The sequence below is a fragment of the Ovis aries genome, chromosome 2 (genome assembly GCF_016772045.2).
Source record: "Ovis aries strain OAR_USU_Benz2616 breed Rambouillet chromosome 2, ARS-UI_Ramb_v3.0, whole genome shotgun sequence".
Classification (NCBI taxonomy): domain Eukaryota; kingdom Metazoa; phylum Chordata; class Mammalia; order Artiodactyla; family Bovidae; genus Ovis; species Ovis aries.
In genome coordinates this window covers 21,991,769-22,013,406 of record NC_056055.1, presented here as the reverse complement: position 1 = coordinate 22,013,406, position 21,638 = coordinate 21,991,769, and the positions used below count along the sequence as shown (strand labels likewise).

Here is a 21,638-nt window from a genome sequence, read left to right as displayed (position 1 = left end):
TGTGATTTCTACAAAAAGTCCTTAACTTCCTTTTTCATTCTAACCTTTTATGTGTGTTCAAAATGTCATTGAAATATTAAAATTTTTAACCACTTTAGTGTGACAAGTTGTCTGTAGCTGGATGGTTGGCTGGATATAAAATGTTATTCTCCTTCAGCTATTAAAGCTGTCCTTGAAAAAGAATCTCTCTCAATTTCCTTCAAGATCACTTGTGCTTCAATAAATAGCATTAAACCTCTTTGCTTTTGGAAATATCACTTCATTAGCATTATTTTTTGCCCTTGACCCTATGGGAGATACAAGTGGGAGGTTCCTAACTGAATTGCATTGTCAATTGAATATAAGTATGATTTTTCTGATCATCAGAGCTGCTTATAAATGGAACAAGCTTTAAGTGTTTTTATTCACTGGAGATGTTCAAATACAGGCTCAGTAAGTGGTAGTTAACATCTTAGCTCAGTTGCCCCAAGATGTTCTGACCCTAGGAAACTAGAGAAGTATTTGGACAAACCTTAGATAGAAGAAGGGCTTCCCTGGTGGCTCAGATGGTAAAGAATCCCCCTGCAGTGCAGGAGACCCGGGTTCAGTCCTTGGATTGGGAAGATCCCCTGGAGAAGGGATAGGCTACCCACTCCAGTATTCTTGCCTGGAGAATTCCATGGACAGAGGAGCCTGGTGAACTGCAGTTCATTGAGTCACAAAGAGTTGGACATGACTGAGGGACTAACACTTTCACTTTAAATGGAAGAAAGTGTTGGATTATTGGCCACCTGCCACAAACTTGCAAATAATCCCAACTGCCTGCTGATGTCAAGACAGAGAATAGTAGGAAGTCATTCAGTTTACTTTTTATCTTACTATGTGTCTCCACATACCTTGAAGACCACATGAATAAACTACATTTGTATCCTTGCACGAAGGCCTACTTGTTGTGTGACCTTGGACAAGTTATGCAATGGTTCTAAGCCTGTTTCTGTATCTATAAAATGGGGATATGAATAATAGAACTTGCTTTATAAGATTACTGTAGAATTTCTTCTAGAGCCTATTATACAGAGTGAAGTAAGTCAGAGAAATATAAATATCATCTACTGATGCATATATATGGAATCTAGAAAGATTATGGTACTGTACTGAAAAATTTATTTTCAGGGCAGCAATGGAGAAACAGACATAGAGAACAGACCTAAGTACATGGTGGGAGGGGAGAAGGGAAAGGGTGAGATGTATGGAGAGAGGAATGTGGAAATTCACAATACCATATGTAAATAGATAACCAATGGGAATTTGCTGTATGACTCAGGAAACTCAAACATGGGCTCTGTGACAATCTAGAAGGGCTGGATAGGGGGGGAGATGGAGGGGAGATTCAGGAGGGAGGGGACATGGGTGTACCTATGGCTGATTTTTGTTGATGTATGACAGAAAACCACAAAATTCTGTAAAGGAAATATCCTTAAGTTAAAAATATTAAGTGGCAAAAAAAAAAAAGATTACTGTGGGGTTTCTTAAGGCAATACTGAAGCTTAGCATGGCCTAACACACAGGAGGCATTCAAAATATGCTATTTATTAAAAGGAGAAGAAAAGAGTGTCTCATAAATGGTTTTTCCCAACCCCAAGACTCCTTACCTCTCTGGAAAGTTACTGCCTTATTTCAAACTGTGTAAAAGTCCTTTTCTGAAATTCTAAGCATAGGATGGGTTCTTGGACTAGATGACTCATGAGGCAGCTTCGTGCTCTGAGACTCTGTTATTTTGAGTATTTGATTCATAGTATTCACTTAGGGTAAACATTTCCATGTCTCCCCAAGTATGAATAGCCTGGCTATCCTGGGTAAAAACTGTGTAGAATGAGGAGCTAACATGATGAAGGAGATGGAATTCGGTTACCTCTGGACACCTGTGGACCTAGTTTATATCCTAGCTTCTAATACCTGTTAGCTGAGAACCACATGAAGCAAGTTGCTTACCCTCTCTGGGCCTCAATACCCACAGCTGTCAAAGGAGGGTAAAACAATATCCAGGAGCTCTGGAATGAAGATGCTGTGAACTAGTCAGTGTTACGTCATCCAGCACTGGGTATCCAGGAAACAATCTTTCTGTTGGCTGCAGTTTTCACCTTTTAGCCAGGTGTGTCTGCATGATTTAACACAGCCTGACAGTGTTTTATCCCCACCCCGTAAACAGCAGGAATATCTTCTGCCTGGCCCAAACATTAGGATGTAAGATTTTTGGATGGCACCCAGTTTGTGTTCATATAAAAGCCCTAAATAAAATGCTTTGGGTAGAAACAGTTTTGGCTCATCAACAAGGCAGCGGCAAAAGTGACTGGCTTCCCGAGGACAAAGCAAACGATGCTGCGGCCGGCTTTATTTGCTGAGGGCAGAACTTGTGAAGTTCTCTGCTGCAGCTGCCATCTATGTTTCTGCAGCTGTCTCTTCCCATTTTTTTTAATTTTATTTTTTTATTTAAGTTTACTTTATTTTACTTTACAATACTGTATTGGTTTGCCGATTATACAGAGTGAAGTAAGCCAGAAAGAAAAACACCAATACAGCATACTAACACATATATATGGAATTTAGAAAGATGGTAACGATAACCCTGTATGCGAGACAGCAAAAGAGACACAGATGTATAGAACAGTCTTTTGGATTGTGTGAGAGAGGGCGAGGGTGGGATGATTTGGGAGAATGGCATTGAAACATGTATAATCTCATTTTTTTTTTTTATGAGCTGTTGCGGCAAAGTCGTCTTAGCATGATGTGCCAAGTTTGAGGGAAGTTAATTTATTAGTTCATTAAGCTTAGGGCAGTCTAGCTTTAGCCTCACCATTGCTTTTGATTTTGGAGTTTGGGGGCTTCTCATATCTTCAGTGTTTGACCTACCACTTTGCCAGCAGTGACCCATCACCGAGTGCTACATGCCACGTTTTTACTTCCAGCGTTGCCCAGATGGATTTGTTCTGTGTTGTGGAGAATATGGTTAATTAAGAGCTTCAGGCAGAACCCGCAAGTGCTTTTTAATTTTCCTTGCTGTTTGGTTCATCGCTCCCCTTATCTCATTACCCACGTTTCTCCTCCAATCTCAAGAATGAATTTCCTCCTCATGAAGTCCCGCTGGCTGCAGTGTAGCCTGTGCCTGGCTATCTGCTCCGCTGCACGTGCTTTCTCTGTGAGGGGAAAATAAAATAGTGAAATTAACTCATATTCAAATCTGAAGGTTTTCTGAAAATAGATGTGAACAAATTAGGCGTCCTGAGAATTAGCCAAAGCTCAGTAGCTAATAACCGTTTTAGGTCTGGGTGAAGAAGAAGAATGTTTAATAAGTATGGCTAATGTTCTCTACAAACAGTTCATTCTCATTTAGCGGGATAGTATAGCACTGTTGCTCTAATGGGTGAGGGGCAAAAGTAGAAAAGTGACTGCAAGTGAGGGGTGTAGTGAGATTTCTTTTTAGAAACATTTTTATTTGTTTTTATTTTATTTTATTTTATTGGCCATACCCTGTGTTATGCACGATCTTAGTTCCCCAACCAGGGGTCGAGCCGGTGCCCCCTGCATTGGAAGCACAAAGTCTTAACCACGGGACCACCAGGGAAGTCCCTGTAGTGATCTTTCATGCCTGGTATGTGCTAGCCACTGCACACCTCATGTAATTACTCCTCACACCAATTACTGCAGTACAACCGCAGTAACACCAAGGAATAGAAAACACAGCAAGTCACGGTGGCTTAATCTGGTTTATGTACTTGGTTCCTTGTGACTGGGGTCCAGATCCAACACCTGTCAGACTCCAAAGCCAGTAGTGTTCAAGGCCTGGAGCCTGAGACTTTGTCATCCAGATGCAGAGTGACATTTACTCATGTGATGAGGGTTAATGCTGTCCCAGGAAGGAAATCCCTATCCTGGTGGTATTCTAGTGACATCAGGCTGCTGGGGAGGTTGTTAATTAACCTGCCCAGCTTTCACTCTACACATCAGCAAAGTGCAGAGAGAAAGGGGGGTACTTGGCGAGAACAGTGGAACAAGGGTACACTTCATCCCAAAGCTTGTTTATAGACAGTGAATGTCAGTCAGTAAACAGGTGCCTTTGAGGGGCTAAGATTTATCCTTAACTAACTCTGGCTTGGACCACAGAATAACATCAAGTCCCTGAAGTAATTTTATGATCCTCTGAAGTGTGGAATTTCAGTAACATAGAGAAGAGGATGAGAGGTCTCCTAAGTATAGTCATTGAAGGTATCATGGGCCACAACTTGCGAAAGTTCTTGTAAAACTAGGGAAGAACTCCCCTGGTAGTCCAGAGGTTAAGAATCCACCTTCCAGTGCAGAGGACTTGGGTTTGATCCCTGCTATGGGGTCGCACAGAGTTGGGCATGACTGAAGCAACTTAGCAGCAGCAGCAGCAGCAGGGAACTAAGATCTCATATGCCGGGAAGCAACTAAGCCAGCACTGTACAACTGGAGGGCCCGCATGCTGCAACTAAGACCTCATACAGCCAAATAAATTTAAAAAAAAATTTTTTTTAATAAAATCAGGAAAAGCCTGGGGCTTGCATTAGGGGATCACAATCCCTGGATGTCTAATGAAATAGAACCAGCACGTTAAAGAGCAAACTAACTGTTAGCTAGCAAGCTGGGACCAGGAATGTAAATGAAGCCCTTTGCTTCCCTTTTCATTTTTCTGGAGAAGAAAATGATACAGTTACTGAGTACACAAACTTTAGGATCAGATACCTAGGTTATAAATCACATATGTCATATGTGATCCTGGGCTCTGCTTAAATTCTCTGTAACTGTCTGTTTTTTCCCCCAAAAGATCCAACAATGAATTGTGTATTTCATAGAGTGGTTATAAATATTAAGTGAATTCTATATATAGTTTGCTATTACTTTCATCCTCACCTTTTGACACCTTTATAAATGTTTCTGTTAAAAATGGGAAGGCAGAAAGGAAAGAAAACTTAGTGGATTTTGAAAGTAATTTTACCAAAAGGACAGGTGACTCTATGGATCTGAAATTGGATCAATAGTTTGAGTTCATTCAGTTTCCTTCTAATGTGAAAAAATATTCATGAATTGACTCTGTTTTAATCACAGGGTCTTCACAGAAGATTTGACATGTTACTATGGCCAGTATTTTGTTGACTGCCCACTTGATGCCCAGCTGGGCATCTCACATTGGTGATGTGAGAGGAGCGGGGATTGGAGCTAAGCAGCCTGATCGTCACCTCCTGCACATTTCTCTGTGGAATAACCATAAATACTTTCTGTATATTATCATTTAGCACTGGGCTAGATGCTGTGAGGGAGTTTATAATCTGGAAGAAAAGATAACCCATTTTCCCACTGGAAGTTAACTAAGAATTTTGGAGTGAAAGATGAAAATGAGAATACAAAAGGGAACCATGGGCTGGTAAGGGTCTTACTGTTGTTCATTCACTAAACCGTGTCTGATTCTTTGCAACCCCATGAAGTGCAGCACACCAGGCTTCCTTGTCCTTCACTGTCTCCCAGAGTAATCTCAAACTCATGTCCACTTAGTAGGTGATGCCATCTAGTCATCTCATCCTCTGTCGCCCCCTTTTCCACCTGCCCTCAGTCTTTCCCAGCATCAGGGTCTTTTTGAATGAGTCAACTCTTCGCATCAGGTGACTAAAGTATTGGAGCTTCAGCATCAGTCCTTCCAATGAATATTCAGGGTTGATTTCCTCTAGGGTTGACTGGTTTGATCTCCTTGTAGTCCAACAGACTCTCAAGAGTCTGCTCCAGCTCCACAATTCAAAGGTGTCAATTCTTCAGCACTCAGCCTTCTTTATGGTCCAGCTCTCACATCCTAACGTTGCTTGTGACCAAACACCAAATCAATGGTTCACATAGTAAGCATGCACAGCTTATGGGCAGATCAAAGCATGATTGTTGTGAATGACTGACTTTTCTAATTGTATCCTGAAAGATACAGAGGAGTTGGAAAGGCAAAAGGAAAATAAGGAAGGGCATTTGTGTATGTTTAAAGGATCCCACTTTATTTAAGGAATGGATTTGCAATAAGTTACTGGTTTCGTTGTTTTAGCACTGTATATTTTTAATTTATTTTTTAACTGGAATATAATTGCTTTACAATATTGTGTTAGTTTCTACTGTACAATATGAATCAACTGTAAGTATACATGGACTTCCCAAGTGGCACTAGTGGTAAAGAACCCATCTGACAATGCAGGAGACATATAAGATGTGGGTTCAATCCCTGAGTTGGGAAGATCCTCTGGAGGAGGGCATGGTAACCCATTCCAGTGTTCTTGCCTGGAGAACCCCATGGATAGAGGAGCCTGGTGGACTGCAGTCCATAGGATCGCAAAGGAGTCAGACATGACTGAAGTAACCAGCGCAAATGCATGCACACACATAAGTATACATATATCACCTCTCTCTTGAGTAAGCACGGCATTTTCAAATGAGATATTGTGAGGTGATTCTCAAGAACTGTCTGTTCCATGCTGTGCCTGATTCTGGGCCAGATGAAGGCTGAGAGGACACAGTTGGGACTCAGGAGCAAAGACTGAAGGAGAGGCTGATTTAACAGGAGAGGAAACAAAGCTATTCATCACCCTTGGAGGCAGCACAAGGAAGGTAGTACTCCGGATTTACATTTAAAAAGGCATTTAAATATCCCCACCACTCCTATTTTCATTGATAATTAAATGTTATTTGCTCTTCTGATCTTTTGAGTTCACTAACCTGTCTGTGTCTGTTGCCTGAGCCTGCCCCCCAGCTACCTTCTCCTTTTATCTGGAGATAGCAAGATCCTTCCACTGGCCACCCCACCACAGTCACTCTTGTCCCACTCTCCCAAACCATTCTCTGTATCCTGAGCTGTCTTTCGTAAAAGCAAACTGGGGCATGACTGTTTTGTTCCTTTAAAGCCTTTCGATAGTTTACCATTGTTCTTAGAACAAATCTCAAACTTTTTAATGTGTCTCCCCAGCCTTGCACCGTGAGCCCTTTGATCCCAGCCCTCATCATGTGTCCATTGCCGATGCTGTGTTTTGCAGCTGTGTGGCCATGCTTTCTCTCATTTCAGGAAGTTCCCCTGTTCTATTCCCTTTGACAGGAATACAATACAATCTTTTATGTGTCCAAGATCACTTCTTTAGGGGAGACTCTCCTGACCCCTATAGTATGTTGGGTTCCCTATTAGGTCCTGGAGAGATACTGTCTTTATCTCACTTGTAATTAGTCTCTGTCTTCTCTGCAAAAGACACTTAGGGTACAACTGGTGGACAAAACGGGAGGAGTCGTAAAACTTACATCCTGGTCACTGGAGGAAGATGATAAACATACTGAATGAATAAATTATGGTATATGGTGAGTGATATATATAAAAGAGAAAATAGACTAGGGTATGGAGGATGAGATGAGGGAAGCAGTCTGCAATATTGAAAAGAATGGTCAGCATATTTCCATGCCACATGCAAATTAACTCAAGAAATATTATAGTGTTAAAGGTAAAAGTTAAGACCATAACTCTGCATAAAGCCTGGCATGGGTTAATAAGTTCTCAAAACATATTTATCAAGGAGACTAGCAGACAATATTATCATTGTTACTATACTCATTCAAATTCTAAGTTTGGGTCAGGCACAGAATATGTGCAGCCTTCTTCTGGTTGCACAGCAGGCAAACCAAGGCTTACGCCAGGGTTGTCTAATCCTTCTCTGAAATCTCCTATGCGGAAAGGGGATTCCTTTCAATGCTTTTTTCTGTCTCCTGTGAGACCCTAACAGGGTGCAACAGAGTTAATTAATTTCCCTGTCATGAGGGCATAGGGCCTTCCTTGCAGTGATTTCTGAGGGCACCCACAGATTGAGCAGGCCTAATGACGAAAACAGAATCATTCTGTTCCAGAGAGTTGATGTGGGGATAGACTGGATATCTGAACTCCTGGGTATTTCTGTCTCTGTCTGTCTCTCTCACACACACATGCACGCATGCTCTTTCTCTCCTTGTCTTCTCAACAACAAACAGCTTGGCTCCTGGGCAACTTAGCTTTAAATTGGAAAGTGCAGCCTTGCTTGGCAGAACAACAGTATCACAGCCTCCCCGTTGCTCAGAACAGCTTGTGACATACATCCCTGCAGGCAGGACCATAAAGGGCTGTCTAATGTCCTGGAACCACCACCCCCAAAAGGACTCTTCGGTGCAGCTTCTTTAGAATTCTGGTCTGCGGGGCATATCTTCTCTTCCCCAGCAGTTTCTCATGCTGGACTTGAACTTTTTGCTTCTTTCCTCTCCATTTAATTAGTGATCTCATCTCTTCGATCATTAGAAACTCACAGTGGCCGTGGAGATGGGAATTGGAACCAAATTCAAAGGGAAATGCAGGAACCAATGACTTGGAAGTCTGAAAAACACTGTAGTCCCTCTGACCTTAATAACATAACACATTCCCTTCTTGCCCACTTTACAGAGGCCCCAGTTCAAACAGGCACTCCTATTTACCTCTCCTCCCTGTGCATCTCAAAAACATTTTAAAAGACTAGATTGAAACAGTTCTTGCATGGTTCTGAATGTGTCTTACTTAGATGACAATGGCTACTCTTTTGTTTTTGTTGCTCAACTGCTAAGTCATATCCGACTCTTTGCAACCCCATGGGCTGCAGCATGCCAAGCTCCTCTGTCCTACACTATTTCCCGAATTTGCTCAGATTCATGTCCATTGAACTGGTGATGCTATCTAACCATCTGTCTCATCCTCTGCTGCCCCCTTCTCCTTTTGCCTTCAATCTTTCCCATCATCAGGGTCTTTTCCAATGAATTGGCTCTTTGCATCAAGTGCCAAAATATTGGAGCTTCAGCATCAGTCTCTCCAATTAATATCCAGGGTTGATTTCCTTTAGGATTGCTTAGTTTGATCTTCTTGAAGTCCAAGGGACTCTCAAGAGTCTTTCCTAGCACCACAATTCAAAAGCATCAATTCTTTGGTGCTCAGCCTTCTTTATGGTCCAACTCCCACAACCGTACATGACTACTGGAAAAACTGTAGCCTTCATAAGTCTTGCTGACTCAGTGTTCACCCACTATCACCTGTCTTATATTCTGTAAGCAAAAGCCAATGAAATGAACCTAAACTCCTTAGCTTGCATTGAACAATCCAGCGCCAGTCTTCTAGAGATAGAAGAAACTTGCCTAACCATAACTCCATGTCATAGATATGGTCTGGGCTATTCTAATCCATACTTTGCTCTTACCAGTCCTAACACCTAGAAATCCATCTGTCTCCTGGGCATATTCATAACTTCCTGTCCTCATCAGTTCACCTCAGGTATCTTCCATGGAAACAGTCTCTCCTTCCTATGAATTTCCATCATTTATATCATTTTATAAGTAGACTCTGCACTTGACTGCATTTGCATTCTTACTAGGTTGTAAGCGACTGGCTGTCAATGTCTGTTTTACCCATATTTGCATTATTCAAAGCCTAAGACTTTGTACCTAGTAGATACTTAATAAAGCCTCATTGATAAGTGAATGGACAAAATGACATCTTTTCTCAATGTTTGTCTTCAAAATAGTTTAGTAAAAGGTGTTATGGTATTAGGTACTGCAGAGACTTTCTAAAATACGGTCCATTTTAGAGCAAACTGTAGCATAGTGCAAGTTGATTGTAAATCTGATCGATGGGCAATTTTCACTGGAATGATGAGAAAGACCACAATAAAACAGTCTTTACCTTTAATATAGTCAGTCCTATAACAGATCATAACATCATTACAAATTTTGTTAACCTCAATTGCTTTTGAAATTATATTTGAAATGTAATAACTAGAGCCAGATGCAGGAGACTATAAATACATTCAGTTCCCGACTTAATATGGTTGGATTTAATACTTTTCAACTCTGTAATGGTGTGAAAGCCATTCTCAGCAGAAAGGCTGAAGATCAAACTATGATCTTTTCCAGGGCTAGCAAATGAGGTATCGTGTCTTCTGATGTTGGGCAAGGTCCTGAGCTGCAGCTCCCAGTTTGCCATATGATCTCAAGGATAAACACCTGATACACTTACAACCAGTCTGAACCCATACAACCATTTTCTTTTTCACACTCAGTACAGTATTCAGTAAATTACTTGAGATAGTCAGTACTTTATTGTAAAGCAGGCTTTATGTTAGATGGCTTTGCCCAACTGCAGGCTAATTATAAGTGTTCTGTAGCCTAGGCTACGCTAAGATGTTTGGTAAGTTAATGTGAATTAAATACATTTTCTACTTATGCTATTTCCAGTTAATGATGGGTCTATCAGGATGTAATGCCACCATAAATCAAGGTAGACCTGTACTTAATTATATTTAAAAATCATATTCACTACTTTATAAGAGCAATTCAGCATATTCCCTACCACTTTTCTCTAGAATTTAAGCTGTGAGCACAACATTTGTCTGGAACTTTCCCTATCTTTAAGCCTTTCTGAGGGGAAAGGGTGTGTGTCTGTGTGTCCATCCCAGTCCGCACATGCATGCATACTTCTGGTTCTTGCTCTGATACTTCAAGGTTTCAGTTTAACTGAGTGTCAAACTTCATTTCCTTCTAGCCTTTGATTTTACTGAAAGAAACATTAACTTCTACTTTGTAATTAAGAAAAGTTCTTTGAGTCCTGCTACTCCTCCAGCTGTGTGTGTGTGTGTTTTTTTTTTTTTTCCTTTTTCCTAGTGGAAAATTAGGGGTAAACAGTATCAACTGCATTGAATTGAAAAAGAAATTCGGGACTGACCTTCTGGTCTGGGCACTGTCTTGTTATCTGTTGAGCAGTTCTCCTGGTGGTGGCCCATCAGATGGCCCTGGGTCCTTGTTCCCATCAGCAAGTCTGACATTTGCAAGCTCTCTGCTTTCCTCCAGCTGTCTCAGGTCGCCTGCTGAGCTTTGTGGTCTGAATCATCCTTGTGCTCCTTGTTTTTAGAAGATCAGTCTGTAACAGAGTTGGCTTACTTTTGGATAGATTTGGATTCTTTTTTTCCAATTTAAACTATTACCTTGGAGGCATGTACCTTTTAAAGTAGCTGTCTGAAGCAGTTTTGTTATGTTTTTTTAACACTTAAATGGACCAGAGGTGGAATCCAGTGGAATGATTTACCCTTTCAATTTTACATTTTAAAATGTGTTCTGGTTTATGTTTTGATTTCTAGGACTTTCAGACACTTTATTCTTCATTGCATTTTGGGTCCGAGGTATAGTTAGTTGACCCAAAACCTATACTGTTGAGTTCATGCAGGACCTGGAAAGGACTGACCAAGACCCAGATGAGGACTGGGTCAGGAGTAAGGAGTGGACCCAGGGCAAATGTGAAATCAAATGACAGAGCTGAGTGGCTTAGGCACACTGTGAGTGTCAGCTTTTACTGTGCACCTACACAATGTGCAAGGTCTGTGCAAATTACTAAAGTCACAGTGTGAGCAAGGCAAACATTCCTAGAAAAGAGATATTAGGCAATTACACAATACATACTCTGAAGGAGCATGATAGTGTGTAATAGAACTGAACCAGTCAAGGCAATTAAGGACACTTTCCCATTGAAAATGGTGTTTAACTGGAAATCTGAAAGTGGGGCAAATAATGGAGGAGGAAAAATTCTCCATGCTGGAGTGCATGAGAAAGTCCAGAGGTGAGAAAGAGCTTAGCGTGTTGGAGAAACTGAGTGAGTAGCTGGAGTACCAGGAGGCTGGGGATGGACATGAGGTGAAAATTGTTACAAAATGAGACTAGAAAGATTTAACATAGTCAAAAAAAAAAAAAAAATTAACAAGCTCAGTCATTAGCCAGGCCATCTTCTGCCTTAGTTGTGAGAGGTCCATCATTGGTACTTCTAGGTCAAGTCATCCTCTAGTAGCAAGGGGCAGTGGTTGTCTTGCAGACTATCCATTCAGGACTAGGGCTGAAGTGTGAACCAGGTATAACTTATAGGTTCAAAGGACTCACCTAGATAAATGGGCATCTGGGTCCTAGTTACTGGGTGAAGTTCAGACAGGAGTGCTCAGGCAGACCTGAAAAGAGATTGAGGTATGAGAGAGAGTCATCAGATTTAAGCAGCAGGAACAAAGCTAACGGCTGGTCATGCAGACCTGGCCAATGTTATATGGGAGCCCAGAGGGAACCTGGAATTATGCCCGGCCCTGAGAAGCCACTCAAGACCAATCTGGGGCCCTGGCATCCTCACAGACCACCCCTCCTCCCCCAAGTTTTTATTTTGTAAAGATTTGACTGAACTCTAGAGTTCCCTGTATTGTACGTCTCATATTCTTCGTATCTCTGCCTGATGCTGGGCTAGCTCAAGGGCTGGACCATGGATCCAGCTGTGAGTGAGGCACTGTGGAGGGGAGAGAGAGACTGGACAAAGAAAGAGGGTGTCAATGCTACTCTCCTTGATGTAGGGTTTTCACTTTGTCATTTTTCACAAGATTTGAAGAGCGTCTTTACAAGCTTTGAAAAGCATCTCTAAAATTGAACAGAGCACAGCATTTCTCTTGAAAGTCTAAGTAATACAGTCTTAAATCCCACATCATCTTGTGATGCAATCTCTTTTACACTCATCTACAGTCTCATTTGACTTGTTCCTATCTCTTAATGTCTTAGTTGCTTTCAAAAAAAAAAAAAAAAGTTAGGTTTTCCAGCTTCGAGAAATTAAATGCCTACTGAGATGCTGGTTGGAGGTAATGTACTGAATAGAAATGATCCAGAACAGTGAGGGATGGCTCAGAGCCACCAGGGATGTTAATGCCTATTTAACATGTGTTAAAGATGAGCTGGATTAGGGGATTCTGGCTCACCCTTAGTACAGGGGAACAAAATGAAATGCAACTCGCACAACTCATTTTTTGCCTTTTAATTTTCCCTTTTCTACTCTAATCCCCTCTGCCATACCTCTAATTAAGAAGTGGATCATGTAGAAAAACGTCCTATTTTTCCCCTTGCTAGACATAATCTCATTTCAATCCTACGCCAACCCAATTTTGAATAAATCCTAGAAAGTTTCACCACATTGAGTATTGTAAAACTCATGTCAGAGGTTCCTTTGATGCGACCTGAGTCATGGATATTCTTGCTTCTGGGGCCCCCTGACACTGGGGAAAAACAAGTCATTCAGTGGCCCAGAATCTCAGTAAATTTTCAGTATCCTGTAACAAAGGAAAAAAAACTCTGTAAGGAATACTTGTGGTCCCTGGATAAGGAATGTTTTCATATCGGAGTTATTAGTTTACCTAAACTGAAGTCTTCTACCTTCTCTCTGATGAGTTAGGTGTCTTTTCATTTGGGTTGGTGGGAACAGGAAGTATTCTTGGCCTTGTGTGAGCCCTGATGATAATTTCACTCGAATCCTTTTGAATGGTTTCCCTTCCTGGCCTTAGCTAGTTTCTCCCGTGCTCATTAGTACTCTGCCAAAAATTTGCAGAGACCCCCAACCTTTTTGGCACCAGGGATAGATTTCATGGAAGACAGTTTTTCCACGGACTGGGGGTTGGAGGGTGTGGTTTCAAGATGCTTTAAATGCATTGCATTTATTTTACACTTTATTACTATTACATCAGCTCTACCTCCGATCCTGGAGGTTGGGGACCCCTCCACCTAGGGGACCCTCAGCAGGGCAACCGGGCTCTCTCCATGCAGAACTCTCCTCTCTGGCCCTCTGCCTTGTGAGCTCCAGTCACTTGGGCCTCCCCACATTCCCAGTGCTGTCTGCTCAGCTCAGGGAGACCACAGGCCATTCTTCCAGGTTTTCTTCTCTGTGCCCTGGGCTAGAGACACTCTCCAGGCAGTAAGTGAGGGCAAGTGCGGGGCTTGCCTCTGTTTGTTCCCATCTTTCAGGGATCACTGCCCTTCATTGCCTCACAGCCAACGTCTTGAATACCATCGGCTCATTTATTTTGTCTCTATTTTTCAGTTATGCCAGGCATGAAATCCAGTCTTAGTTACTTTCGCTTGGCTGAAAGCAGAATCCCTCCAGGGCTATTTTAAGGTTGTTTAAGCTTGTTTTTGACACTCACTTTTTGAGACCTCACTCCATACAAAGATAAACACATAATGAATGATCTGGCAGTACATCTTTATTTTGTGGCAAAATGAAAAGATTTTTTATGACTTTTCTTTGGAAATTATTTTTCTGAGTCACCAATTTGACAATTAAAGTTTCTTTGCAAAGGAATTTTTAGAATTAAGAATTTTGCCTATAAATCACCTTCAGATTGTTAACATTAAATTGAGTGATAAAATTGCAAGAATTTTACATTTTTAGGTATACATGTACATATTCATTGGATTTTACAGAGCTTTGGTGCCTTTTTTGTTTATTGCTTATATATTCTCATGGACTGTAAAATAACTCGTCAGCCCTAGGAATTGAGCCTGAAGGTCTCAATGTATGAAATAGCCCTGCTTTCTTTAGAGGTTCAAAGTGGCAGTAATACCACTTATAATAGCTTTATGATCACTCCAATCATGGTCTCTGACATGAGATGCCTTTTGTTTCCCCCCAAATGCAGGTAAGACATCTCAGCAATTTCCATGTTTCCCTCTGTTAGGTACTAAACAGCAATAGGTTTGTCCCCTTGTGATAAAATGTGGCCTTTATCCTTAGTGAAGCAAGTTCTTCATCAGCTCAAAAATTCAAATGTCCTAGGGCCTCTGCTTTCAATCCTTTAAAATTAATGGTTCTGCCCCGGGTCTGTCTCCATCCCCTGCTCCCTCCAACCTCGGAGGGGAATAACTGGCAATGTCTAGAGGCATTTTAAGTTGTTACAGTATTTGAGGAGGAGGGTTGCTACCATTGGCATCTTGTGGGTAGAGGCCAGGGATTTAACTAAATATCTAATGATGCTCAGAATAGCCCCTCACAACAAAGAATTATGAAGCCCACAATATCAACAGTGATGGGGTTGAGAAACACTGTCCTAAATCAGTGTGGCCTCAGAGTACTGAATTCTTGGGGCTACTCATAAAAATACCTTTTTGGTGGCCTTGTTGTTACCTATTTGTTTTTTAGACTTCTGTTTTAATGAACTCAATTAATTCATATCATCCTAACTTTGAAGGGAATCATCATGGCATTTTGAGCAAAATTAGCTTAAAATGTTCTGTATAAAAAGAGCAAGATCTAGCATCCCCAAAAATCATAGACTCTGGGCTGCTGAGAAGAACCTCAGGCTGTGACTTTGGCCACTGAAAATATTGGATTCACACCAAGTCTAGGCAGAAGGTCCACTGAATCATGGGGACTCTTTCTCAAGGGCATTTTTGTTCCTTTCTATTGATGCTTCATTTGACTGGTCAACTGGAGCTAACTTTGCATAACATAGAAATCAGTGAGGTTTATCCTCATCTATCTATGATTGTGCTCCATCCATATCCATTCTGAGTCTCACTGAAACAGATTCTTTATAATCAGCCATTATTTGTGCATTTGTCCTGGAATGACTAAGAATTGTTACACTTCTCATGAGCTAAAGGGAATTACATGGAAAATCCAGTGGAAACACATGAGATGTCATTGACTCCTTTATTGGACAGGTCTGATTTATAATGTACTTACTGCCTAGAAACGAAGAGCTCTCCATTAATTAGTAGGAAACAGTAGTCTGTCAATATTCTCTTTTTTCCCCATGCTCCTATCTGATATAGAAATGGACCAACCTTGTATTTTTTATCCTTGAGGTCTTCTAACTTCTGAGTTTGTGCATAAAATTCTACATGTACATAAACAAATTTTGGTAACACCTTGAATGTTTTCATACATTAGAGCTGGTGGTGTTTTTATCTTCGCAAACATATGTTAAGTCAACTTATATCTTTGGAGCCTTAGCTTTTGCTATTCCCGTTAGCTAAGAATACTTCACTTGTCCTCTTCTGATGGGGGGCAGCTACCTTTATTTTAAACAACTTAAGTAGCCTTCTCCTCTAAGAAACTTTTCCTTAACTTTCTCCCAACGAGGACTAGCTCATTACTTTTGTGGACTCTAAGCAATTTTGCCTTTGTGGACCCCTTTCTCTATTAAAATTAAAATTTATATTTTACAGTTGAATTAGTATAAAACTGAATTTAATAAATATTAAATATTAATAAATAAAATATTAAATATTTTTAACCTAACCTAAACATTTATTATTTTAAAAGAAATTAAAATATTTTCATTTACTTCTAGTTGTGCCTAATGGGATACCAGGCATGAGTTAGGGACTCACAAATAAACAAATGTTGCTATTCTGATATTTTGAAACCTTGGGCACAAAAAGACTCAAATTCATGAGAACACAGCAGGGCTGGGCTACATGAGAACTTTGGTCCCTGCCGTTGTGGTGCTTCTTTAAAAAGACTTCTAACAACTTCTTCTGAAAGGATGGAGTAAGATGTACTTTCCCCATTCCTCCCACTAAATCAACCAAAAATCTTGAATGTTACATGTAAACAGACAAAGCTCAGAGGAAGGAATGGTGGGCTGGTGGAGGCTTCACATAAGAGCCAGCACAATATTGAGTTCCCAGGATTTCTTTTTGCCTCGTATCTCAGACTGGATATCAGAGAAGCTAGCAAACTGGGATACTGATACTCTCAGATGCAACGGTCCCAAGAAAAGCTGCTGCTTTTCTAGCCAAAGCACTGGGAAAAGGGCAGCCTAGCAGTGCAGAAAACTTTTAGAAAATAACCCTTTGACTCTATCCAAAACTACAGAAAAAAACTGCAGTCCTACCTCTGTCTCTACCAGCAAAGGCTGTGTAGAGACCCTAGACTTCTGCCCTGGCCAGGCTATAAGGAGACTCCTCCAAACTTCTGCTGGGGTTATATCAGAGAAGGCCAAGTAGGAAGCCAAGACTTTAATTCAAACATGCCAATAACAAGTAGGCCCCCGCCCCTGTTCCAGTGTCAGGGGAGAACATGGGAGGAGCCTAGACTTCAACCCCCACCAGGCAGTAATGAGACACCCCTACTTCCTCGTCACTGGAGTGATATCAGAGTGGGCCTAGTGGAAATTCAGTTTTACCATTACACAGCATTAGCAAAACCACACTGTCAGTGGAGGCCATGTGGGGAGCAATAAAGAGGTACCTAACCCCTCCCAGCCCTGGTGGGATCAGTGGGCCTTACGGAGGAGCCTAAACTCTCCTGTTGCCTAGTGAAAGGGGCCACTCACCAACAAGCTATCACAGGGGGCCAGGTTGAGGACCTGGACTTTGACATTCCCTGTATCTACTGGAGGAGTGTCAGAGGAGGTATAAAAAGACATAAGCTTTCAACAGGATCTTTAGCCTTATAATGTAACAACCTAAGGTCAATAAAAAATCACTCTGCATACCAAGAATCAACAAAATGGCAAACTTAATAAGAACAGGTCATTAACAGACACCTAAAACAAGATGGTATAGAATTGTCTGGCAAAAATTTAAGTGGCCATCATAAAAATACTTTAATAAATAATTGTAGACATGCTTGAAACAAATGAAAAAATAGTCTCAGCAAAGAAAGAGTTTCAGCAAAGGAATGGAAAATAGAAAAATCAAATGGAAATTTTAGGATTAAGAAATATAACAACTAAAATAAACTCAGTGGATGGACTTGGCTCACCATTTGGGGATGATGGAGGAAAGAATCAGTGAACTTGAGAACAGAATAAGAGAAAATACCCCATCTGAACAACAGAGAAAAAAATAGACTGGGGTAGGGATGGGGTAATAAGAGTCTCATGGACATGAAGGATGGACTGCAACAAAAGATCTAATATTCATGTTGCTGGAGTCCCAGAAGGAGATGAGAGAGTGGGTTAAAAAAGTATTCCAGGAATAATGGCTGAAAATTTCCCCAGACTTGGGGAAAACCTAAACTGATAGATTTAAGTATTAAGAAATCTCTAAGCAGGATAAACCTAAAGGAATCCATACCAAGGCACATTAATATTCAGAAGACAAAATATATCATTTGTTATTTACAAAATGAAAGCCACGATGAGATATTATCCCACACCCGCTAGAATGACAATGAGAAATGAAAATAAACACAAGATGTTCTTAGCATCACTGGATAATGATAATATTGGATACAACCTAATGTTGGATACAGCAAAAATTAGAAACAGCCTACATTTCCACCAGTTGGTAAAGGCTCTATATCCATACAATGGAATAGATTCAGTAATAAAAAGGAAAAATTACTGATATGTGCATTATGACATGAATAAACTTAAAAGACATGCTTTTGTTTTGTACAAGAATCCAGATCAAGAGACCACATATTATATGATTCTATTTATTTGAAATATTCAGAAAAAGCAAATCTGTAGAGACAGAGAGCAGATTAGTGACTAGCTGGGCTGGAGAGGGGTCAGTGCGGCGATGATGGGAATGAGAATTCTTTGCGGGTGAAGGAAAAAGTGCTAAAATTGTTTTGTGTTCATCATTGTACAACTTGGTAAATTTACTAAAATATCATTGAATTGTACACTTGGAATGGGTGAATTATATGTGAAAGAAACCTCAGTTACTAATTAAGTATAATACACATGCATAGATACCTATGTGTGTGTATATATTTAGTCTTCATACATGTATAAAAAGCCAGGTTGTGTTTTGAACCAGAAGAGTGAAGAGAAAGGTGAATTTTGTGTGATATCCCAAAGCTTGTGTTGTGTTCTCCATTTCATTGCTATTTTTAGTGAATTGTATGGAGAGGCCATCTAAAATACTGGGTGTGTCTGATGCTTTTGTTTTTCTGGTGCCCCTACCTACTTCAAGGTGATTAAAAACTTAATTTACTTTTCAGATATAAGGCACTGTATTTAGTTGATGCTAACAGTAGGACTCATCTAAATCATAAATACTAACATATCACAACATTATTAATTGGCTATACTCCAATATAAAATTTTTAAAAAATCATAAATACTGATAAATGAACTCTAAGATACTTGGGTTAAGTAAGGGTAAAATGAAACCAATACATGGTTGCCAAATCAACTCAAATGTGTTCTATTTATGAGTTTCTTTCTAATTGTAAAAAAAAAAATTATTTATTCCTAATTATGAAGTAGAATGGTGAAATAAAAGATATACCATGAGTATTTTATAACAGATAATATCCAATTTTAATAGAAAAATTTAAGCTGCCTAAACATTAAATAATTTAAGCACTGTGATTGATGTGGACTTAATATCACACATAATGTTAAATTTGATCAGAGAACGTTTTAGTCAACAATTGAAAGCTGGTTTTTCATAAAGAGAAAGAAATGTTTTTTAAAGTTTTATCTTGGAAAAAAATAAGAATGGGCATAAAGACAGAGTTAAGTTAAAAAACATTAATTCATGGCCTTTAAGAAAAAATGCAGTCAGCCGGTTGCATAGGCCAGTAGTCCCTGTACTACTTTTCTCGCCACAGTCCATAAGAACTATGGGAAGTCTGACACAGAAACAGAACAAACAAAAATTAATTCTCAGGAGCAGCTACCTGAAACGTATTAAGTATTGCTTTCAATAGAGAGTGAAAGGTTTAGTGGAAAATTCTTTTCATCGGGCCATGGAAGTTTCAGAAAAGCCTGGAATCTCTATTTTGTTGTTGTTATTAAGAACCAAAATTAACTGATCTTCTAATACACAACTATTTTCAGTTCAAAGCAGGACAGAAGAGTTCTAACAAATATTTAAAATAACCTGCTGTTGCCCAACTACACCATTCTTATAGGAGAATGTTTATGGTGTCAGTGTTTTGTGTTTAGAACACACACACACACACACACACACACACACACACACACAGACATGGCTGAGGGAACCCAGTGAGAGGGATCAGTGATGTATTAATCCATAGTGAATAGCACTGTAGTCACGGGAGCAAGGGCAAAGAGTGGTCAAGAAAGGAAGTTGAGGATTAGTGCCTCAGTCCTAAATGTCAGCTCCAAAGGAAGAGGCAAAGGCAAAAATGAGCAAATCCTTAGACTGCAAACTGCAAGGATCAGGCACAGGAGAGATTCACGCAGAATGGAGGGTAACAAATGTGCTGTAGCAAAAATTGCATTTGTGGCATGAGCACAATCTACTGGGTTCAGGCACTGTGCAGCACCAGGCAATTAAAATTCTCTTCACTATATCTGTGTGCACAGGGGCTCCCTGCTTGGTCATTTAGGCTCAGAGACTGTTTATGGTTAGTAAACCTTCGTCTCTTTTCTCTGTATTTATAATTAATCTGATTTGACTGTGCTATAGATCAGTATTTTGCCTTGTTTGTACACAGCTTGCTTATCTAAAGGGCAGCTGATATTTTTATGTGCATACCTAAGGGACTTCTACACATATGGTTCTTACACCATGCCATCTATTTCTATTTCAGCCTGGAAAGTTTTAGACGGTACAGCCTTGCTACATGTAAGAAATGGCTGTAGGAAACAACACTCAACGAAGTTATTCCATCATCCCGTGTTTTATATTTGTTGAGGTAGGTGTATTTATTTACCTTTACAGAAAAACTGGAATTGTAGCAGTTTTATGCTGAGAACTTGGATTATTTTATAGAATTATTTAATCTTATGATTGATAATGAAATTTTTATAGCAGAAACATTGGTAAAGAATAAGTTATGCAATATGTTTCTTAAATAGGAAGCCATAGAACAAGAAGATTCATCTGTGGGGTCCAAAATAATTGTGTCTTACTAGATTTCTTTTATTTTCAGTGGTGATTTGAATATATTATTAATTATGAATGCAGCATTTTGATTAAACTGTTTCTTTAAAAAATCAATACCATATTTCAAGAATTCAATAAATAAGGTTTATAGATGATGTTAATGACCTTTGGCCTTGGATCCAATATAAAGAAGAAAATTTCTTAGAGTTAACTATCCTCACTGGGCATTTTTTTTACTGGGATATTGAGAACTTATATAGTGTGCAATTTGGGGGGGTTTAAATTATTTTGTTGAGATGCCCCAACTTTGGGCCAGCAAACAATTTCTCCAGTGTCTTTTGGTTAAACCTCTTGGCATCCTTTCCCACTGTATCTCCCTTTCCTTAATGTTTGCTATAGAAGAGACAAAGACATGAAAATTTTAGGTAATTTGGAATGTGATGGAAAAAAAGCTACTCCAGGTTTTCACAACATAAGGTATTGATTTGCCAGAGCTGATATTATTTTTGCCTTCTTCAAGAGAAAGGGCATCTAACACATTGGTTTTTATCCAGAAAATTGTGTTTAAAATATGATGATGTGAAGAGCTGAAAAGTAAATGTCCTGAGTTTCCTTTCTAGTAACAGCTTGTATAGTTTCTCCATCCTAAGGATTGGCTGTAGCATGTTCTTACATAATCAGGCAGAGGACCTTTTTGGCTTTGAGTATGGGAGGAATATGCATGTTGATCCGTTTTATCACCTGTATCACTTGAGTTAAACCATTACTGATGCTAGTGCATGTGTTGTTTAACCATAACCTATGAATCAATGGAATGTTTGTGTGTGTTTGTTTGTTTTTCTTCTAGCTCTTGAAATAACTGTAGCTGTCTATATAGTCAGTTGGATGATTTTGATAATATTATCTGGGCCAAATAATAATGTTTGGCTGATCCTCAAGTTTCACTTTATAGATATCCCTTGGTAGTTTAGATGGGCAAATAT

The 21,638-nt window shown here is 39.8% G+C and overlaps 1 protein-coding gene across 4 annotated transcripts in view; it reads left to right on the top strand.

The window, feature by feature from the left end:
- The window catches only part of PLPPR1 (phospholipid phosphatase related 1), a 289,495-nt gene that overhangs the window by 124,361 nt on the left and 143,496 nt on the right, over positions 1 to 21,638 (top strand). For all 4 annotated transcript variants that reach the window (XM_004004048.6, XM_042242955.2, XM_027964167.3 and 1 more), the window contains exon 2: positions 20,360 to 20,464. In XM_004004048.6, coding sequence (XP_004004097.2) covers positions 20,402 to 20,464 — 63 coding nt within the window. In that variant the 5' untranslated portion in view covers positions 20,360 to 20,401. The remainder of the gene's footprint in view (positions 1 to 20,359; positions 20,465 to 21,638) is intronic.